The sequence below is a fragment of the Protopterus annectens genome, chromosome 8.part0 (genome assembly GCF_019279795.1).
Source record: "Protopterus annectens isolate FY-2018-M chromosome 8.part0, PAN1.0, whole genome shotgun sequence".
Classification (NCBI taxonomy): Eukaryota; Metazoa; Chordata; order Ceratodontiformes; family Protopteridae; genus Protopterus; species Protopterus annectens.
In genome coordinates this window covers 256,396,105-256,418,785 of record NC_056741.1, presented here as the reverse complement: position 1 = coordinate 256,418,785, position 22,681 = coordinate 256,396,105, and the positions used below count along the sequence as shown (strand labels likewise).

General features: G+C 45.0%; 1 protein-coding gene across 1 annotated transcript in view; it reads right to left on the bottom strand.

The window, feature by feature from the left end:
* CRTC2 (CREB regulated transcription coactivator 2) overlaps nucleotides 1-22,681 on the bottom strand; it is a 2,800,764-nt gene that overhangs the window by 575,445 nt on the left and 2,202,638 nt on the right. Inside the window, exon 11 of the mRNA XM_044079735.1 lies at nucleotides 10,801-11,445. Coding sequence (XP_043935670.1) covers nucleotides 10,801-11,445 — 645 coding nt within the window. The remainder of the gene's footprint in view (nucleotides 1-10,800; nucleotides 11,446-22,681) is intronic.

The following is a 22,681-nucleotide window of genomic DNA, read 5'->3' as shown; positions in this document are numbered from 1 at the left end:
TTTTTATGTGGTAATACGCATCCTGAAGATTTATTGAGCATATCCAATCATCTTTCTCCAGAAAAGGAAGTATAGACTGAACCATGGCTATCCAGAATTTTGTTTGACAAATTTGTTTATGATGCTGAGGTCCAAAATTAGCTTCCAGTCCCCTGTCTTTTTTGGCACTAAAAAGAACCTCAAGAATCCGGATCCTATGTCATCTGGTGGGACAGTTTGGATGGCCCTTTTTAGAAGGAGCTTTTGGATTTCTTCAGCTGCTACTTCCCTTTGACTGGGTGGAACGTCGGGAATATACTTTAGTGGTCTTGGGTAAAGGTTGAAAGGGATGTTGTAACCTCTGGCAATTATCGTCTGCATCCAAAGATCTGTGGTTATTTGCCAGGCAAGGTGGTGCAGAGAAACACATCCCCCAACTGCTTCCAGAGGTAAGCAATCGGGCCGCTCTTCAGGAGCACTGATAGGGTTGTCCAGAGAAGGAATCTTTGGATACCTTATTACGTGGACCCACTCTGCCTCTGAAGGGGCATCTTCCAGTTGAGTTCCCCCCTCTGCCCCGGGGGGAAAACTCACCAAGTGTGTCATGGAAAGGATCCTGGGATTGCTTGTACCAATTCTTTCCACTCCTCTGACTCCTAGAATGGGGTTGTTGGGGGTTGGAAAAACATACGCCTACAGCAGACAAGGTCTTACCATCCTTTTCACACCTGGTTAAAGTGTCTTTTACATTAGGGCTAAAAAGAGAAGAGGCCTCTATGGGGGCATTCAGAAAGGCAGACATAAAGGGATCCGCAAAATCACATAAGTGCATCCAGGCTGACATCTCGTGACAACGCCTGCACCTGCTACTCTAGACGCCCCTTTGGTAGAATGAGAAATCAATTGCATGGAGGAGCTGGAGATCGATTCCAGGGTGGCAAGCTGTGAGGCAACTTTGCCACATACCCCATCAAAAACTGCTCCTGCAAGGGTTCCTGAGATTTCTGAGATAAGGTCTCTTTGAAGTCGGGCAAAGTGTGCCAGATAGTTCAGGGACCAAATGGTGAAGGTCACTGAGGAGTACACTCACTTCCTTAAGTCTATCGCCCAAGACTCCTTGTTAGGGAGATGGACAGTAGAGCTCTCCTCGGTGAGCTCTTTCCTGGTGGCTGGTGCCACAACCATAGCATCTACTGGTAAGCCCTTGGACCAGTGTAGGCTGTCCTCTGGAGGAGAAATATTTTTTTCTTGTCTCCGGGGGATAGGTTGAATGGTATCAGGACTCTTCCAGGCGCACTGCACAAAGGGCTGAACCAGATCATCTGCAGGCAGGGTCACCCAGGAAGTAGAGGGCTGGGCATGGAAAGCCTGCAAGAATACAGACTCCTCCAAGGAAGGGGTGTTGGCCTTCCAGTCCCCTCGCTCTTTCAGGATCTCCAATACGTCTCCAAAGAAGACCTCCTCAGGGGGCGACCATGGGGTCCCTTCCTCTTCATCGCAATCTGTATCTTCAGTAAGGGATTCTTCAGGGGAATCCACGTGCTTCCTCTTACACAATCTCTTGTGAGGTATCTCCTCGGTGGGGACATCCCATGAGGACTCTGCTGAGTGGGTACCTTCTATAAGGATGTCTTGAGGTTCCTGTGCCTGGTGTCCTTGAGTAGTGGGCTGTATCAACTGCAACTCAGAGGAAAGGTATATACGGGTCTCCGGCGCTGAAGGGACCAGCTGGGAGCCTGCAGAGGCAAGTGCCCTCTCCAACACCCGGAAAGCAGGTCCACCTGAAGAGGGATGGAAGCCCGGAACTAAGAAACACAACCTCGGGACCGGGGTCAGACCATGCTCCAAAGAACCCACTCCCGGGGAAGGAGCCATGAGAGGACCCAGTTCCACCAAAGCAACTGGAACTGTAGTAGATGGCGCCATGGAAAAAGCAGGCACCGCACTAGGGATCATGGTGCCGACAGACCAGTGTCGATCCCGAGGATGGCCTGGCTCCAGGTGAGTTAATGGCCAAAGGGTAGTCTCCGGAGTCATGGCAAGGTCTACCAATAGAGCCAAAGAAGCTGGAACCGGAGTTGGAGTTGAGGGCTCCGATACCTCCAGGGAGGTCAAAGGAGGAAAGTGTGTAGAAGTCCATGGAGAAAAATCCTCAGCTCCAAGGTGGAGGGAGGCTTTAGAAGGCGCTGGAAATCCTCTGGCCGCCAGGAGCTCATACACAAGCCTATGTCCAGTTCCGAAAGGCTCCTGGAGGAGTGGGTGGATATCCTCGACGGGGAGTCATGACACACTAGAAAAGGGCTGCATTGTTGGTCAAAAAATGGATCCACCAAAGAGGAATATCAGGTCCTAGGGGTTATTTCATCTTTCGGCACCAAGGCTGAAGGACCAGCATGATGTACAGGTGGTGGTGGTGGTGGGGGGGGGGGGGTGACTGGTGTTGGAATGACTATTTTTGGTGTTGAAAGGAAAGTTGGTATTGCTGTCACAATCAGTGTTGAAGTCTGAGCCTGAGGAATAAGTGCCAAAGACAGCACTGTAGTCAGCTGCTGAAGTGCCAGAACCAAAGACGGCACCTTGGAGGAGGTTTGAGGGCCCGGTGCTGAGGATGTTGGTGGCAATTTAGAGATTTTTGCCTTCAGCTCCGTCGATTTCTATTTACTGGTGTGAGGAGATGAGGGTAAGGATTTACTCCTCTTTTAATGTTCTTTCTTTGGAGGGGATGAGCCCTCTGCCTCAGAGATGGCCTCCGTGAAAGGAGATTTAAGGAGACCTTTAAGCATAAGTTTATTTTTACTCTCTGCTAGAGTGCAGGAGCTAAATGCTTTACAAATCTCACAAGGGGGTTTCACAGATAGGTGTGGCAATCCGAGACAGTAGACACAAGATGTATGGTTTGTACATATTAAGCATTTTCTTGTCGCACTGATCACAGTGCTTAAAACCAGTTGTATCCTTTTTTTTTTTTTAGACATACTAGCACAAAAAAAAAGACAATTTAGCCACAAAAGATAAAACGATCAAATGCAGAAAACACACACTGAACAACAAAGAAGAAAGGAGTTTTTTTTTTTTTTTTTTACAGTAGAGGGGAAAGGAGAAAAGGGAATACCAACAATGATACTGGGAATTACCTCAGAGGTAAGAGAAGACCTGTACCAACAATGGTACAAAGATTGTCAAACTTGGTAAAAAAAGGAGGAAAGGAGAGGGACACACAGATAAGCAAAAAGTATGCAAATAACAATAGGCTAAGTAGATGCATGGAAATAACAAAAAAGAAGGTTTAACAAGAGACAAATTTCAGAAAATTTTAAATGACTTAGCTGAGAGCTGGCCTGACACGTCTTGATTCATTAGGTGGTAAATGAGATCTGAGGTAATGTAGAGAGGGGCACTATAGGTAAAAGCTTGGCTCAAGAGTTTTTTTGGCTGGCGCAAGCTTGTTATAATAGCCAGTTTGTTTCCGAAGACAGAACCGATACCCATCAGTAAGGAATGAATGAAGATTAACAACATAACATTTACCATTCTTCCTCCTTTCAACAAGAGTAATTCAAAATCATATCTGAAATGGTCAACTTTATATGGATCAAAACACCAGATGCATGAGACCAAAGGAGACATGAAGAAACAATTTGTGCAATTGAACAACTTATAATACCTTTTTACTGTGCACTTCTAATACAGCATTATATACTGGCTACACTTTTGATCTTTGAAAGTAAGCTACTGCAGTCAATTCACAGGCCTCAACAATTACAAATCAATCAGCCTTACAAGCTCGCTGCATAACAGGTAGCTTACATCCTTCTAAGTTGGGAACTGCTGATTGAGGGCTCTGTTATTCTAAAAGTGTATTAATTCTGGTTTAAGCACTTGGACTTCAGGCCAGTTATTTTACATTAAAAGGGTTCGTGGTCTGCACTCTTGTGGGAGGAGAGGCTGGACTCTGCCCTTCTGAGCTGGGAATTTCTGGTTACAGGCTTATAGTGCCTGCATATTTGAACTGCTTCTTACTGAAATTGGTACACCTTGTTTGCTGTAGCATAGACTAGATCAAGGCCTGCTGAATCTAGCTTTGTTTGTATAACTTGAGCACTAATCCAGGCATTCTTTAAAGTATTCAATTGTATCTATTACTGCTTGGTAGTAACTTGATTAAAGTGTAGCTATCATTCTAAGTCTTTTGGATTAAGCACTTGGGCTTTAGACCAGTTGTTTTACACTATGAAGGTTTGTGGCCTGCACTGTGGTGGCAGGACAGGTAGCTTACATCCTTCTAAGTTGTGAACTGCTGACTGAGGGCTCACTGTCTGTTATTCTAAAAGTGTATTAGTTCTGGTTTAAGCACTTGGGCTTCAGGCCAGTTATTTTACATTAAGAATGTTCATGGTCTGTACTCTTGTGGGAGGAGAGGCTGGACTCTGCCCTTCTGAGCTGGGAATTTCTGGTTAAAGGCTTATAGTGCCTGCATATTTGAACTGTTTCTTACTGAAATTGGTACACCTTGTTTGCTGTAGCATAGACTAGATCCAGGCCTGCTGAATCTAGCTTTATTTGTATGCTTGTTGTTTGTTTGCTTGTTATTTCCCTGAAACTCTAATTCCACCTAAAATGCGGCTTTTCAGCGCTTCTGTGGATCCCTAGTGATATCTGCATTGCTTACTGTACTTATTTCCTTGTTTCACTTGAAAGAAAGTTACTGTTTGTCGTTTTTGCATTTAAGTTACCTGTAACACATTGCATTTAAGTTACCTGGCACTTGCTCACTAAAGCAATTATATAAGTCAGCACTAAAATATTAAAAGCACTACACCCACACAAACTCCCCTTGAGTACCTCGTTCCCCATTGGCCCTTTTTTTTCAATTATAAAGGAATTCCCAATACTATTCTAGCATGTCCAAAGGTCAGTTGTCAATCTCCTCTCCGGTCCAGCTGGTGAATCTGGGAATCTTGAAGCAATGTTACAACTGCCTCATGTACACAGACAACCCTCTCTTCCTCCCAACAAATTCCAACACATGTGAGAGATGCAACCATATAGCCATACTGGAGGCTAAGCTCTCTCAACTCAGTACTGGTGAAACCAGTCAGGAGGAGAAGGAAACCACACTCACTACAATTCCAGTCTCACACAGACCTACCATGACAGCAAACCAAACACATAAACACACAAAAACATACTCGGAGGCTCTAAATAAAAATCTGCCTAAGCAGCAGAGACCTCCAAAGCAGACACCCAAGCAACCGCTACCCCAAAACAAAACACGTGCAACATATAGCTCACAAAGCCAGTGTGCCAAACAGTCACAGCCCTTAAGGCTAAATAACACACCTGATACACTTGTAATAGGTGACTATCGTCAGGCATACTGACGTCCCGCTCACCAGGCTGAACAAGAAGAAGGTCACGGTGAGCTGCCTGTCAGGCGCTAGGATCCGCCACATAACACAAGCACTCAGGTCACTCCAAGGCAAGTACAAATATGACTCAGTCATTGTCCATGCTGGTGTGAAAGACCTGAGACGTACCTCCCTGGACTACATGAAGAGAGACATAGAGGAGCTCTGTGAGCATGTAGCCCAGGCCAGTATGACCCTGACCTTGAGTAGCATCTTACCCTCACCAAGAATGATGCCACAATATGAAGACAAGATGATCAATTTCAACAATTGGCTTAAGTATTGGTGTCATTCAAAGGGGATCCAATGCCTGTCAGCCTGGGATGACATGCTCGACAAGCCAAGATGCTTCGCTAGGGACGGCTTTGCACCTGTCACCCCTGGGCTTTCGGATATTGGCAAAGGCTCTTGCTACTCCCATAGTGCCTTTTTTAGGCAAGGCTCAAAAGACAAACCCACCTCCATAGGTAACACAAGGGATAAGAAACTAAGAGTAATGCTACTCAACGCCAGAAGTCTAAACCTCAAGATGCACACACTCGAAACTCTCCTTAGCATGGAGAACATCGATATCTGTGCAGTAACAGAAACCTGGTTCAAGGCTCCTGAGAGCACCCCAGCACTACCAGGTTATACCTCATACCATGCTTTTCGGTCCCAAAACTTGGACTGAACCACAAAAGGAGGGGGAGTATCAATATTTGTCAAAGATACCCACACCTCCAGGTTGGTGGCACAGCACGAAGCATCAGAGACTATCCATGTGCAACTAACAGTGGGTAAAACTGCCTTCCAGTTTATAGCCTGCTACAGACCACCCTCCCAAACCCAGGAATCCCACTCGACCTTCCTGAGAACACTGGAAAATATGAAGGTCTCTCCAAACACCATTATATTGGGCGACTTCAACTACCCAAACATAAACTGGGAGCATTACTCTAGCTCCAACACCATAGCCCAAAGGTTCCTAGAATTTATAAACTCAAATGCTATGGAACAACTTGTTACCACTCCCACAAGAGGGGAAAACATACTGGACCTGATCATCACCAACATGGGGCCTCTATGCTCCAGACCAGAAGTGTATCCCTCACTGGTAAGATCAGACCATAAACTAATCTCACTGGATATTCACATCCCGACTCCACTCCCTGCCCTGAAAACCACAGTGAAAAACTTCTCTAAAGCAAATTTCACACTCCTCAAAACCGAGGTGGAATCCTTCAAAGCCCCCGGGCCTGTGGAAAATACGGCCCAGACCGCAGAATCCTTTATAAATGTATTTTATGAACACCTTCAGGAATGCATGGATCATGCAATCCCAAATAAAACCAAGACCCAATCCTCCAAAGGCAGACGTCCTGTCTGGTGGACCCCAGCCATAAACAAACTATACAATAGAAGGAGGAAGCTACTACATAATAGAGCAAAATCCCAAAAAGGGAAGGCATCTCTGATCAGTATTAGCAAAAAACTACGGGCACTCATAAAATCGTCTAAGGCCAGCTTCGAGAGAAAAATTGCACAGGACACTAAGGATAATCAAAAGGCTTTCTTTAGTTATGTTAGGAACCTGGGTGGGAATTCCCAGACATGCTCAGAATTAGTCCAAAATGACAAAAAATACACCGAACCCACAGACATTGCCAACATCCTAGCTGACAGGTTCAGTGCAAACTTCTCCCCCCCTCCCCACCAAAAGGGCAAATATCTATCCCAGCAGAGTGCTGCCCCCCTGACATCTCCAAAGCAAAAAACACAGCATCAATGGGACCAGACGGTGTCCTGGGCTGTGTCCTACATGAACTCCAAGAAGAGCTAAACCCAAACATAAAACTACTGTTCAATCTCAGCCTTACTACAGGATATGTACCCAAAGAGTGGCGTACAGCAACTGTGGTCCCTCTCCACAAAGGTGGTGCCTCAACGGATCCTGGAAACTATCGCCCCATAAGCCTGACTAGCTTGGTCTGCAAAGCTATGGAAAGGATCATCATGGACCTCATACATAAAGATATTGGGGACCTACAGACACTGGATCCTACCCAGTTCGGCTTTGTTAAAGGCAGATCCTGCCTCTTAAACCTGGTTGATTTCTTTGAAACAGTCACCAAGGCCATTGACGAGGGGAAGGTGGTCTACACAGTCTACCTGGACCTCGCAAAAGCCTTCGATACAATACCCCACTCGGGCATTATAGATAAGCTCGCCAGCTTAAATATAAACCCCTATGTCACTAGATGGGTTGCAAACTGGCTCAAGGACAGAACCCACATGGTTAGAATTGCTGGAGCCATGTCAGACTCCAAACCAGTTACAAGTGGCGTCCCACAAGGCTCAGTCCTGGGACCTCTCTTGTTCGGTATATATTTCTCGGAGGTATAGGCCAACACGGAAGGACTGTGGTTGACCAAGTTCGCAGATGACTGCAAACTGGGCGCCATAATCGACTCTCCAGCCGACACAAGCATCCTCCAAAAGGGCCTCACAGAAACAGACAAATGGTGCCAGAGCCATGGCCTCAAGCTAAACGCCAAAAATTTATAGTCATCCCCTTTGGCAAAAACAAATGTCCACAAATTACCACATAGGTGGTAATCCATTAAGTACAGAAGAAGTAATTAGGGACCTGGGGACCCAAGTTGATAGCAATCTCTCATTTGACAACCACGTGGCCAAAGTGGTTAGAAAAACATTTTATATAGCCCACCTAATCATGAAGGGATTCACATCTAGATCAGGGGAGATCATCATGCCTCTTTACTCATCCCTCATCAGGCCCATAATTGAGTACAATGCCCCTTTTGGGATGTACCTTACCAGACACCTGCAGCAACTGGAAATACCCCAAAAGTACCTCACCAAGAGGATCAAAGGGCTCAAACAGATGCCATATGCTGCCCGGTTAAAGAAACTCCAGCTCTACTCAGTGGCATACCGCCTGCTCAGAGGCGATCTGTGCCTGACATATAAAGCCATGTCCAACCCAGAATTAATGGACACGCTGCAAGTCAGAAAATCCAAATCCCATCGAGCTACGAGCTCAAGAGACTTGAACCTCAGCAATGAAATAAATAGGACATGCTGGTGGGACAGATTCATAACCCAGAGGCTCCTTTCACTCTGGAATAAAATCCCAGTCCAGGCTAGGCAGAGTCCTTCATTGACTCTCTTCAAGAGGAATCTTGATGAGTGGATGGGAGATCGTAGGTTTACCCCGGGTATCACTTCTGTGTCACTGTTAGACAGAGGCACAGTATACTAACCTCGAAAAAGGGCATAGCAAAATTAATTTAAAATGGGTGGCGAAAGCCAAACACACTCTGGCTAGGCTTATAAATGCCCTAGGGCAGATAGCCTAGTATGAACCTATGAACCTATAAGGTGACAGAATCTTTACAGAGCTTACTCAGGCAGACACAAAGCTTCGCTATGACCTAACCTAGTACATTTTTTTCAAAGGTAGTGCTGGTATAGTTAACCTCACGCATTCAACATTATACATGAATTCAGGAATCTGAAAAGTAAGTGAAGCCAAAATAACTTGGGTCCACAACAGGCAACATTATCATACACAACAGGTAAGAATAGGAGAATTCCTATCCATATGATCTTCTGTTAGCAATGGAGTCCCTTGAAGCTGTTTCTTACTAGTTTTTGGCATTTTTTTTTCTCGTATATCAAAACCAATTCCATAATCTCACTCATGAAATATACAGATGACTGAAACTTAGGAGCATTTTGCCTTAACCTCGATGAAACTACTTGCCTTCAAAGAGCACTTACGTTACCCTAGAAAGGTACAGTGGAAATTACCTCTCTTTTAATGACAAAAAAAAATTGAATATTCTTGTATCTCACAAAACAAAACTCCCTCAAGTGCTTTACACACCACTGATGGAAAACGAATAAAAGCTGACAAAATAATAAAAGACCCCATAGCCATCACAGATGATGACATTTCATTTGCTATTCACATAGTTACTACTGTCCACAAAGTGTGGGTCTGACATCCATGCCCAATAAGATAACAGTCAACCTTCAGACACCTCTTACACCAATTACAGAGCAAATTACCTTGTTCTGTAACCTATGCACACAGCAGGTGTAACTGGAGAAAGAACACAGACTTCTCACAAAGACAGCAATAGGGCTAAGAGACTTTTCTGACAGTGACAGAGTACAGCCACTCTCTTCCCTACTATACCTCCATCTTACAGGAGCTCTACATCAGACATACAGTACATTAAAGGAACATACTATCTGAACCCTTTCTGCTTAGAATATCCCTCTGGTGACCCAACAAAACAGGATACTCAGCCTCAATAAAAATGATCAAGTCATACAGTGGAACATAAGTTTAAATATGGAATAAATTACTCCTTTCAATTAATCCCCAGCCCAATAATTTATACCTTCAAAAAGGAACTGCATGACTATGCTGACATCTGCAAGTTCCAACATGGGACCCTGGGCATCAGACTCTTTGATGACCAATAAGCCTTAAATGTCTTCACCAAATCTTTGAGCCAAAGAACTCTGTAGCTTAGAGTTGTTTAGATCCTTTTCTGAACAGAACACGTAGTGTAAACAGTCTGTACTGAGTCACAGGGTGTTTAAGTTAAGCAGAAGACAAATTGATGAAATGCATTTGACAACTTCATCCTTTTGCTTAACCACAAAGGGTGCAGCCCCCTTCATAAATACACAGTAATGTGCCCTGCATAGTCCTTTTTATTCTGCTTTTACCCCCTCCTAAAAAAGTCCACATACCAAGTGTAGTTTCAAGGCTGCTGTGGTTTTGCAAGCTTGCTTTAAGTAAGGGGAAAACAGCTCTTGAATTATTTTTTTTCTTGGACAGTGAGGGACAACAACCAGTTCTGATGATAGCAAGTCTTCTAGTTACTTGCCACATTCCTGAATTCATTCCAACTCTTAAATGCTGTCAAACGGGAAAGTTATTTTAGGAAGTCTGTGAATCAGAACTCTGATACAGCTGTGAGCACCTAAAACACTGGGTTTCAGTACATGCATTTTAAAATTAGTCTACCCTACTTGATCCTTCCCAGAAGTGAAGACATACAAAATTGCCATAGGGGTCGCAGCCATACCTTGTACATACGCACCACAAGAAATTCCCATCTGTGCATAACTGAAGACTTCTGCCAGGCTGCACCTACTGCTAATAGCAAGCATCAAATCTTGCAACACATACTTCATCACCCCAAAAATGAAGAACAGGTTGCTGGCTGCCTAAATCTCACCACCAAACCCATGCCTTCCAAGTAATTAGCAGTGGAGAGAGAAGGAATTCCTCTGCCAGTAAGCTGGCTCTTTGAATGGATTTATAATGGATAACGTAAGAGAGGTTAAACAGAAAATCAGGTACTGCAAAGAAATATGTGACACTTACACTTCCAAAGTTGAAGTCTGTTGATGGCTGATTGAACTGCTGTATTAAGGAGGAGTGATGGTACTGAGAATGACACTGTTCATGATGCTGCACAGGTGTGCCTTGCTGAAGAGAGTGCTGGGAATGCTGCTGGTGCTGCTGATTTTGTTGCTGCTGCTGTTCTTGATGTTGCTGTTGAGTATGCTGCAATGACTGTTGAGAAAACTGTTGTGTATCCTGCAAAGACTGCTGTGAGAGCTGAGGTGTATGCTGTAATGAATGTTGGGAGAATGGTTGTGTCTGCTGGGAGAGTTGCTGTGGTTGTGTGTTTTGCAATGACTTATGACAAAGTTGTCGTGTCTCCTGCAATGACTGCTGGGAGATCTTAGGTGCATGGTGCAATGACTGTTGGGGAAATGGTTGCATATGCTGGGACTCCTGCTGAGAGAGCTGCTTTGTCCGTTGAGATAGGCGATGATCCTCCAGCAAGGCTTCCTGCGACTGTTGTAGTGACTCTTGAGATGTAGGTGTCTGTGGCAACTGTTTCTGAGTCTGCAATGGTTTCTGCATTGGTTGCTGGGATTTTAACAGTAAGTCTGTCTGGCTGTAAGAGTACGGTGGCAGTCGCTGGTCAGAAGGTCGAATACTGGTATCCAATGGTACTCCCTGTAAAAATAAAAATGGCAAGTTAAGCAAGAAAGTTCTTTTTTTTTTTTCACTATAAGTAGTTTAGTTAGCTAAGTTTAGTAACAACTTCCTCCCTTGGTACAGAAAATAATTACAAAGTATACAAACAATTTTAAAAAGAATAGTTGTGCAAGAACTTACCATAACCTTAGATGTCCTTCTCTTCCATGTTGCAGTGTTCATTACAGTAGGGAGGTTGCTGCCTGCAGCACCGCCATCCGGCCAGTATACCAAAGTCTTTGCTACTGGAGGGTACACGTGTGACGTCCCTTGTCAGGGCCATAAACCGATGTAGGGTACAAAAGTGATGTCTGCACATACCCTTTTCAGAATGAACTGCCGCATACAGTAGTACTCCCGTGGGTTAAGACAGGGTCCTACTAGGAAGATCCTTAGACTGACATGTAGACTAGACTTAGGATAGTAGGCAGGCTATGTTGAGACTGGGGAAGAGAATGACTATGTCCCCAAAGGTAGGTCCTGCTATGTTAGTGAGGTAAGGTAGAGGGGGCAGGTGGGAGGGACTGAATACTGCAACATGGAAGAGAAGGACATCTAAGGTTATGGTATGTTCTTACACAACTATTCTATGTCCTTCTATTCTCATGTTGCAGTATTCATTGCAATAGGGAGAGTACCAGAGCTTTAGGTATGAGCCTGGGTGGAGGACTGGGTTTTGTGGTCAATGAGACCTTGGAGAACTGACCTGGCAGACCCTGCTCTAGAACTCGAGGCTAGATCCAGTTTGTAATACTTGGTGAAAGTGTGAACAGAGGTCCAAGTAGCTGCTTCTAAAATGGAAACGTAGTCAATCGAGTGAGGCTTGACATGACCATGAAAGGACTTTCCATGATAGGAATAGCACATGGTAATAGATTTTGAAATTCAAGAAGAGATGGTCTGTTTGGAGACTGCCTTCCCTAGAGCTCTCGGATGGAAGGAGATGAATAATTGGTCAGACTTTCTAATAGGTTTGGTCTTGTCTAAGCAGTACCTCAGCTGTTTGTGGACATCTAAGGAATGGAGAGTTCTCTCTGAAGAAATTTGTGGATGAGGGTAGAAAACCGGCATGAAGGAGGGGTTGGTCCTGAGAGTAACTCTGTCCTTGTGGAAAATGAGATAAGGAGAGGTAGCCATAAGGGCTTGTAGCTCTGATACCCTCCTGGCGGAGATGAGGGCCACTAAAACAACTGTTTTCTGGGTGCAAAGTTTCAGGGATACTGAATGAGCTGGTTCGAAAGGAAAGTGGGAATGTGAATTTTTCTAGTACGAAATTCAGGACTCAAGGAGGGAGTATAAGTTTTCTTGGGGGTCTGATATGAAGTACGCCTTTCAGAAAAAGCTCGACTTCCAATCTGGAAGCCAGAGGAGTTGATAACTGCAGACAAGCACAGACGGCCGATAAGTGGACTTTGACTGAGGAGTAAATTAGTTCTGAGTGAAGTAGCTCACACAAATAGGACAGGACCATAGGTATAGAAGTAGTCAAAGGGTCCTGTTTTTTTCCATTGATACCACCTGGAGAATCTGCCCCATTTAGATACATAATTTCTCCTGGTACTAGGTTTTCTGGTCTCCTGAAGAACACGGAGTAAGTACATCCTCTGAATATAGGTGTCTGTAGGAGATTAGAATCCTATCACCCATAAGGTCAGTTTCAGATTGTTCGCCTGGGGGTGCAGTAGGGATCCCCTGTCCTGTGTGAGCAGGTCTATTTGGTGGGGTAACCTGTGATGATTGCCCTTGGCTAGTGAGTGGAGGAGGGGAAACCAATGCTGTTTTGGCCAAAACGGGGTCACCAACAGGATTTTGGGTTTGTCCCTCTGGATTTTCAGGTTCCTACAAGAAGACTGAAGCTGCATTCTTTCAAATGTGTCTTGGTCGAACTTAAAAGACTGAAAAGGCAAAATATTGAAATGGCTTTTAAGCAAATTCTTTCCCTGGGAAAGAATTCACTTGGCCGCTTCGTTACTTTGCCGTTTTCGGCACTGTAGTGCAGTCTCAAACTTGGTATATTTAAAGTGGGGGGTGGTGCAGTGTTTTCTTTTTTCTTTCTTTTTTTTGTTGGAACAGTGATTTTTTTTCCCTTGGAAAAAAATCGCTGTTCTGACAGTTCGACATTGTAAGCTTTCACTTACATAGGATTGATTAATCACCATTTGCTTTTTTAAGCGTTCGGTGATCTAATATAGACCCGGATTTTCAGGAGGACTTTCTGAATTAGAGTGAAGAGAGGGAAAGCATAGAGGTACATTCCCTCCCAACAGAAAGAGAATACATCCACTTTCCAAGCTTGTGGATGTGGGTCCCTTGTGCAGGTGCTGGGCATGTCTATTCTGGGGGGAGGCAAAGAGATCTGCTTGTAAAATACCCCACCTGTGAATAAGGTCCAGGAATACCTCTCTCTGAAGCATCCATTCGTGAGAGGGAGCTGAAGTTCTGCTGAGTTTGTCTGCCACAACATTTTCTGTTGAGGGATTATAAACTGCCACCAGGTGAATCTTTAGTGATGATGCGAAGTTCCAGATCTGGATGGCCAGGCTGCAGAGGGAGTAGGACTTTGCTTGTTTACGTACCACAGGACAGTCATATTGTCTGTGATTACTTTTAGGGTTCCTGGTTGAAGAGCTGATATGAATGTTAGAAGGGCTAACAGTAATGCCCTCATTTCCTTGATGGTGATATGGTTCTTTTGTCTTAGGTTGGACCATCTGCCTTTCACACAGAATTGATTCTGGTTTATTAGGAGCACTGCACCCCAGCCTAAGTCTAATGCATCTGTGAAGACCTGTTGTGGGGGGGGGGTGGAACCTGTAGGGGGTTTCCTTGGTTGAGGTGAAGTGCTGAAACCCACCAATGGAGTTCCCTACTCAGACACAGAAGTAGGGGAAGGGGTGACTCCAGGGGCTGGGAGTGTTGGCTCCATACGTTTTTTAGGCTCCACTGGATTTTTTGCATGTGGAGGCTTGCCAGGGGTACCATGAGTATAAGGGATGCCATGTGGCCTAACATTCTCAGGAATTCCTGAGCTGTTAAGGAGGAGTGGGTGAGGAGTTTTTTGAAGTATAGACCAAGGTCTAGGATTCTTTGGTCTGGAATGAAGGCTTTCATTCTGTCTGTTCTGATCCTGCATCCCAAGAAAACCAAGTCTTGAGAGAGGGTCAAGTGAGATTGTTCATGGTAAATGGTAAACCCTAATTGAGTAAGGGTGGACGATACCTGTTGTAAGGGGAGTAGAAGTACTTGGTGGTCTTGGTGAAGGTGGTCATCTAGATATGGGTATATCTGTATACCCTGAGTCCCGCAGAGAGCAATGAAGGGGGCTAGACACTGTCAACACCTGAGGACCAGTGGAGAGTCTAAAGGGCAAGGCAGAGAATTGAAAATGGCAAGAACCTATTTCAAAGCGGAGGCAATTCCTGTAAGCTGGATGTATAGGAATGTACAGGTAGGCATCCTTCAAGTCTAGGGGTACCATAAAAGTCTGTGCTGGAATGAGTAGAACAGGGGTAAGGTAATCATTCTGAAGCTGGGTGCCTTGAGAAAGAGGTTTTGGAAAGATAAGTCTAGGATTGGCCTCCATGGGCCGTCTTTCCATGGTACCAGAAACATTCTAGAGTAGAAGCCTATGCTTCTTTGCTGTCAGGGTACCTGTTCTATGGTACCCTGATATAGGAGATGTTGAATGATGGGTGGGAAAAGGTGGTTTTGGTTTTCTGGTGGTTGGGGAATACCCTGGAAGGGTTGGAAACATCCACCAAGTCATGAAATATCCCTTCTGAATGATGGATAGGACCATTGTTATGATGTGATTTTCTGCCAGGAGGGTAAGGAGAGGGTGAGGCGAAGGGATGGGGGGGGGGTGTTTAGGTCTAGGGGTGGTAAGTCACAGTGGAGGTGGTCTGGATTGGTCAGACTGACTCCAAAAGGGTGTGGGGGAAGGGTTGGTGGGAAACCTGGGAGTAGAGCTTTTACTTGGTTGTCTACATCCCTTAGAAAGAGGAGCTGCAAGCGAGGACTGTCTTCTCACAAAAGAAAGTTTTTGTGGGTAGTTCTTGTGGTACCTGGGTGTAGGGGATACCAGTAAATGCTTAAAGTTTTGTAGTTCTTCAAGCAATTTTGTTTGAACATCCACAGGGAGAGGTTGTAGCCTCAGCCAGGAATATCGTCTCAAGACTGATCCTGGTGCAGCAGATTTAGATGAGGCTTCTACAACATCATAACTGCACTTAATGGAGTGTCTAGTCAGTTGGGATGCTGTGGAAAGCAGTGTATTGATTTGTGCTTTAATGGGGGAGTCAGGGGCTGCCTCAGAAAGGAGGGTAGAGGCTTTGGTGATGGTATCCAGGACATACCTAGCCATATGTGCGTGATAGTTGAGAGCCCTTTTAGTCAGATAGAGGAGGTATACACTTTCTTGCCTAATCTGTCCATGAATTTGCTGCCTTTATCCGTGGGGTATAGAGCAGCAGAAGGTAACTGCCTTGAAGTTTTGTCAGCAGAGGCTGCAATAGCTGCTGGAGGATTTTTAAAGAGGAAAGTACAGTTGTGTACACTTACCATAAATGTAGATGTTCAAGTGTATTCACTGCTGCAGTCATTACATTTGGGTAACCCTACTGGCAGGTTGCCCTCAGTCGGCCTGAATTCCAAAGTCTTGGGTCCTGCATCGGCTGCTGTCACCACTTCCCTGACGTCAGGTAGTCAGGGGTATAAAAGAAGTAGCCGACGCCATTTTCTTCAGTTTTTCTTGCCCCAGATGTCAGGTGCCCCCTAAAAGGATAGCCAAAATTTATATATATAAAAATACATGCACCAATATAAACTTTACCTTCATCTACAAGCAAATACACCACATAGGTTGCATAAATCAGAGAAGGAAAGATAAGTTCTAGTAGAAAAAAGGGGGATGGCGGGTGGGTAACCTGGACTACAACAGTGAATACACTCGAACATCTACATTTATAGTAAGTGTACACAACTATACTATGTTCTTCGTGTTTAACTGTTGCAGTCATTACATTTGGGTAGAGTCCCAAAGCTACGGTTGGGAGGCTGGACCTAAACTGCATTAGGAGCGTCTATGAGGCCCTGCAGAACTGCAGTGGCAAAGCCTGGCCTGGATTTAGAGTAGAGTGGCAGATTACAGTGCTTTGTAAAGGTGTGCAATGAACTCCAAGTAGCAGCCTCTAAAATGTCTTTGGTTGGTACTCCCCTGAGAAAGGCTGCTGAAGTGGCTGCAGCTCTGTTTGAATGTGGCCTGATGCCCTTAGGCACTGGCTTGCCATGTTGAAAATAGCAGAAACGAATACAGTGGCCTATCCACTTTGAAATAGTCTGCTTTGAGATAGCATTTCCTTGTGATCTTGCAGCATATGCCACTAGTAATTGCTCTGTCTTCCTGAAAACTTTGGTTCTGTCCAGGTAGAATCTAAGCTGTCTGTGTACGTCCAAGGAATGCATAATTCTCTCCCCCTTGTTCTGTGGATTTGGATAAAAGGTTGGCAGATGAATAGTTTGGTTAAGAGCCACAACCGACTCCACTTTAGGCATAAATGTCGGGTTTGTTCTCAGAGAAACCCTGTCTGGATAAAACATGATAAAAGGTTCCACAGCCATGAGTGCCTGTAGCTCTGAAACTTGTCTTGCAGTTATTGCTAGAAGCAGAGCTGTTTTCCAAGATAAAAACTTTATATCAGCAGTAGCAGCTGGCTCAAAAGGAGGCAGGGTGGGTTTTTCCAAGACATAGTTGAGGTCCCATGCAGGTATTGGTGATCTCCTTGGAGGCCTTAAATTTTTGGCTCCTCTGAGGTACTGCTTTAATAAAAGATGAGAAAAGATTGGTGGCTCTGTATTGTAATGAGCCGAAATGGCAGAGGCATGAATTTTAATTGATGAAAAAGATGGGCCTTTGTCCAGCATCTCAGTTAAGTATTGCAAAATCTGAGGAATATTTGGTACAGCTGTATCAGTTCCTTGTGCCTGGTTCCAAGCACAGAATCTCTTCCATTTTCCAGCATAAGATTTTCTAGTACTAGGCCTTCTGGCTTCCAAAATGACATCCATCACAGCTTTACTGAGAGGTGTGTTTTGTATGATTACATTATCCGCCATGCTGCCAGGTTTAAAGTCCTGAGTTGGCTGTGCAGGATCTGATTGTTTTGCTGGCACAGTAGATGGGGTATTTGAGGTAACGTCCAAGCTGGGCATTGAGACAAATTCCTTAGGATTGGATACCAGTACTGGCGGGGCCAGTCTGGGGCAATCAGTATCATCTTTGGCTTCTCCTGTCTGACCTTTAGGAGTACCTTGGGGAGGAATGGCAGTGGAGGAAAGGCATATAATGATAGGTTTTTCCAGCTGAAAGATAGGGCATCCATTTTCCATGCTTGTCTGTGATACGTCCTTGTGCAGAATCTTTTTAGTTGGTAGTTGTGAGGGGAGGCAAACAGATCTATGTCCGGGCATCCCCATTTCCTTGTTATCATGCTGAAGACTTGTGGATCCAGCTGCCACTCGTGGGGATCCATGAGGTTTCTGCTTAGTTCGTCTGCCAGAATATTTTCCTTTCCTGGCAGGAATTGTTCCTGCAGATGTACTTGGTAAGTCAATGCTGTGTCCCACAAAGTCATGGCTAGTCTGCAAAGGGGGTAAGAATGTGTGCCCCCCTGCTTGTTTATATACCACATGACCATGGTGTTGACTGTCTATCAGTAGTTGTCTCGGATGAAGTAAGTCCTTGAAGGCTATCAGGGCATTTTGAACAGCTAGCATCTCTTTTTGATTGATATGTAGATGCATTTGGTTTGAGGACCATGTGCCCTGAATGCATCTTCCTGCCATGTGAGCCCCCCAGGCATAATCTGATGCATCTGTTGTTAGTGTCTGCCTGGCTGGGGGTAATGTGAATGGCTGTCCCTTGTTCTGGTGACAAGCCTTCGCCCACCATCGAAACTCCTGTTGCAGGCAGGGAATGAGGGTAATTATTGTCTCCAGGCTATGGCAATGTTGAGTCCAAACACTTTTTAGATACCACTGAAGTTTCCTCATATGCAGTCTTGCATATGGAATTAGTAGGATGCAGGATGCCATGAAGCCCAAAGCCTGCAGAATTTTTCTTGCTGATAACTGGGCCTTTGTTGCAACATCTTGAAATAGGTAGTCAGTTGCCTTTGTCTGGCGTGAGATAAGCCATCTGGGCAGTTGTATTTAAGCTTGCACCCAGGAATATTATCTCCTGAGAGGGTACTAGTTTTGACTTCTTTTCGTTGACTGTGTACCCTAGGCATCTTAGAAGTCTTTTCACAAACGCCAGATGCTGTAGAAGAATGTCCTTGTTCTCTGCTTGAATTAGACAGTCGTCCAAGTAAGGATATATCTGTATTCCTCTTTGTCTGCAGAATGCAATTACTGGTGCCAGGCACTTTGTAAAGACCCTGGGCGCAGTAGATAAGCCAAAGGGCAGTGCAGAGAATTGGTAATGCATTGAGCCAGCCTTGAATTTGAGGTATCTTCTGCATGACTGTCTGATTGGGACATGCACGTATGCCTCTTTTAGGTCTAAAGTCACAGGCCAAGCATTCTTGCCCAGCATGGGCAGAAGCTGCTGCAAAGTTAACATTTTGAAGTTTGGTATATCCAGGAATGTGTTCAGAATAGATAGGTACACTATTGGTCTCCAGGCCTTGTCCTTTCTGGGTACCAATTGTAAAATCCTTGTCCCTGCTCTTGCTCTGGTACTTGTTGAATGGCCCCCATGTCCATGAGGGATGAGACTTGTTTTTGTGCCTTTGCTCATTGATTTTTTGGCAGATCTGGCCAGCCGTTTGCCTTTGGCAGGGTATGGAAATGGAACTTGTAGCCTTGTGATACTATGTTTAGAACCCACTTGTCCTGGGTTATAATGTGCCAATTTTGAGAAAAAAGTGCTAATTTTCCCCTTAAGGGTGCTGCCAGGAGATAAGTGCTTGGTGCAGGCAGGGGGAAGTCATTGGGACTGTTTCCTGTAAGGTTGTGATTTGTCTTCTCCAACTTTGGCGGTAGAAGCACCCCATTGCTTTGACCTGTATGAACCTTGTGCCTGGGATCTGCCTCTAGGGTGTCTGGATCTGCCCCTTTGAGGTCTGTTGACACAGGAAAGGTCTAATTCTTTGCAGGCCAGTGTCTACTAAACCTAGGTGGCTGTACTTGTAAAAAATCTTTGACAGTTTGCATAGATTTTAGCTTTGTCCTCCATTTTCTTTAACACCTCTTCTGCCTTAACACCAAACAAAGTATCATGCTGTAAAGGTGCATCTAATAATTTAGCTTTCACATGATCAGGCAAATTTTGTTCCTTTAACCAAGCATGCCTCCTAATTACAGAACCCGTAACTGCGGCCCTGCAGGAGGCCTCCAAAGAAACAAAACCACATTGCAAAGTATGCTTTCCAACTTGTTCAGCTGCATGCAATAAATCCTGCATTTCCTTGTTTTCTGCACATTCAGAGTTTAACATTTTCTGTTTAAGCAATGCCATGACATGTTGCTGATATTTGAGCATATGAAACTGACAGTTTAAGGCCCTTATAGCCAAGGTAGCAGATGTGTAAACCTTTTTTCCCCATCTATCCAGTGCCCTAGAATCTCTGTCAGAGGGAGTAGGGTTTTTTGCAGCAGAAGCCTTAACTCCTTTGGGACCCTGTGAAATAGTCTCTGGGTCTGCAGCAGGGTTTTTAAAAAGGAATTTATGAGAGTCAGGAACCCTGTAATATCTATCAGGCTTAACAGGAGCTGGAGGTAAGGAGTCAGGGGTAAGACTAGACTCCGAAAACACATCATCTACAATGTCTAACACAGGTGGAATGGCTAGAGGCCTGTGTTGAGGAAGTAAAAGGAAATCAAAATCTTGGCTCTCCCAGTTGAAATGCTCCCTCAAGGTATGCAAGGTTTCCCCAAAAGAATAGTCCTCTGGAGGAAAAGCTGCCGGTACAGATTCTTCAGCATCAGAATCCTCATATGGGGGAAGAGAATATTCCTGATCAGAAGAGGAATCAGAAGAAATAGAAACCTGATTTGAAGATTCATAGTCAGTCTCTTGCCTAGGCCTCTTATCAGGAGGGGGATGGGAACCCCTCATCAAGGTAATCAAGTCTTCGGCCATTTTGAGCATCTGTTTTTAGGGCATAGAGGCCTGTCTACATGGCTCTTGAGTTTGTTTCTTTGCTTTAGAAGGTGCTTTAGTCTTTGCCCTTGAAGCTGAAGTGAGTTTAATGTAAAGATGTTTAGGTCTGAATACACCCTCAGAAGGCGGTGCCTGCTCAGCGGCTCCAGACCCATCCGAGGGAATAGTATCCGAGGCTCCAATACCTTGAGTTTCCAGCGGCATGGCCGACTCCACATGGGAGTCAGTAGCGGCCTGCGACTAGTGGGCGTCAGGGGCTGTGAAAGCACCTCATTGAGAACCGGCGACTGGCTTAGGAGAAGCTTTGTCGTCGGGTTTGGGCCTCGGTTGTTTATCTCTCTCCTTTTCTTTGCGTTACTCCGGTAGTCGGATGGCTATCCAACAACATTTCTGGATAATTAAACCGGTGTCCAAAATAGTTTAAAGTAAAATCATACCAACGTTTAACAGTGCGTTGGTTAAATCTAGCACAAAACCGACAACCAGAAACGTTGTGATCAGGGCCTAGGCAATGAATACAGTAAGAATGAATGTCCTTATGAGGTATTTCCTTTCCAGAAGAAATACAATTATTTACTTTTTCTGACATTGGTCTGGAGCAAGAAAAAAGTTTCCCCAACGGGGTACTTAGCTTTATTGAAGACTTTGGATCTGAAATTTGAACACGAAAATCTCAGGAGTTGGCCGACCGGCACTTGTGAACTGCTTCTGCTTCGGGCACCGCGTGGCAAGAAAAACTGAAGAAAATGGCGTCGGCTGCTTCTTTTATACCCCTGACGTCAGGGAAGGGGCAACAGCAGCCGACGCAGGACCCAAGACTTTGGAATTCAGGCCGACTGAGAGCAACCTGCCAGCAGGATTACCCAAATGTAATGACTGCAACAGTGAAACACGAAGAACATCTGGGTTTCCTGGGAGACCTTATAGAAATAGAACGTTTTGAGGCGGAGTCTGGGGACTGAGAGGCAGCCAAAAATGCATCCTGGAAAGCAGGCAGTAATGGAGGCACAGCAGAAGGAGAAGGGTGCTCCATTTGTAAAAGGTCAAAGTACCTTTTCTTGGTGTCAGATACTTCTTATGCCTGCCACTTAAAATGCTCCCGCATGAGGGAAATTGTGTCTCCAAAGGTGAATTCTTCCCCTGGTGACTCAGAAGTAATGGAGTCCTTCTCCACTGGGGTAATAAAGTCCTTGGGGGAGTCTATTTGAGATTCATAATTAATAGATTCTCTGAAAAGAAGTAATCTTCCTCTGAAACCTCTAAGGGTAGTCAAGGAGAGGGGCCAGGAGGTAATTGTGTCTGCAAAGCCAGAAATGCCTTAAAGAGACTTTGTGAAAATACTTCCCAGCCAGGAACCGGTTGAGGTTCGGGATGTTTAACTTTTTTGCTTTCTTTTCAAAGGGGTAGCCAGTGGAGAAAGAATAGGAGCTGACGTCCGTTTGGGTGGTAGTGCAGGAGTAGGGCACTCCCGACTGAGTGAGTTGTGGTTCCTCTCCGCCATCAGGGTCTGATGGCTGATTTGCCTCAGCAGACATACATGAAGTTTCTGCCATCCCAGCTTCCATTAAGGTTCCCGGGCCAGGTTTGGAAATGGAGGTCTCAGAGGATCCCAGGCTTTCATCAGCCTCAAGAATTTGCTCGGACACCTGAGGTGCAGCAAGGGATTCTGGCCTAATTTTCTTGGCCTTCTTCCTCGGCGGAAGGGCCTACTCCCCCCCCTTCCATCCCAAGTGCAAAACATCATAATCTCTGATTTCCTAAATACAATTTTAACGCGGCCAGGCGGCTGTGAAGAATCTTGGGGACGAAAGATTTGCAAATGGGGCATGACGTATGGTCGCGGGCCTCGCCTAAGCAAAATACACACTTCTCTTGCGTATCCTTGTGAGGAATTTGTCTCCCACAAGCACACTTTCCCTTTCTAGTTGACATGTATGTCTTAACAGTAATCAAAGGTAAAGAAAAAACACAACAGGGCACATATCTGTATCAGTAGATGAAGCGGTTGTCTAGTTTGGAAAAGAGACTGTAACTGGTCGTCTGAAAAAAATA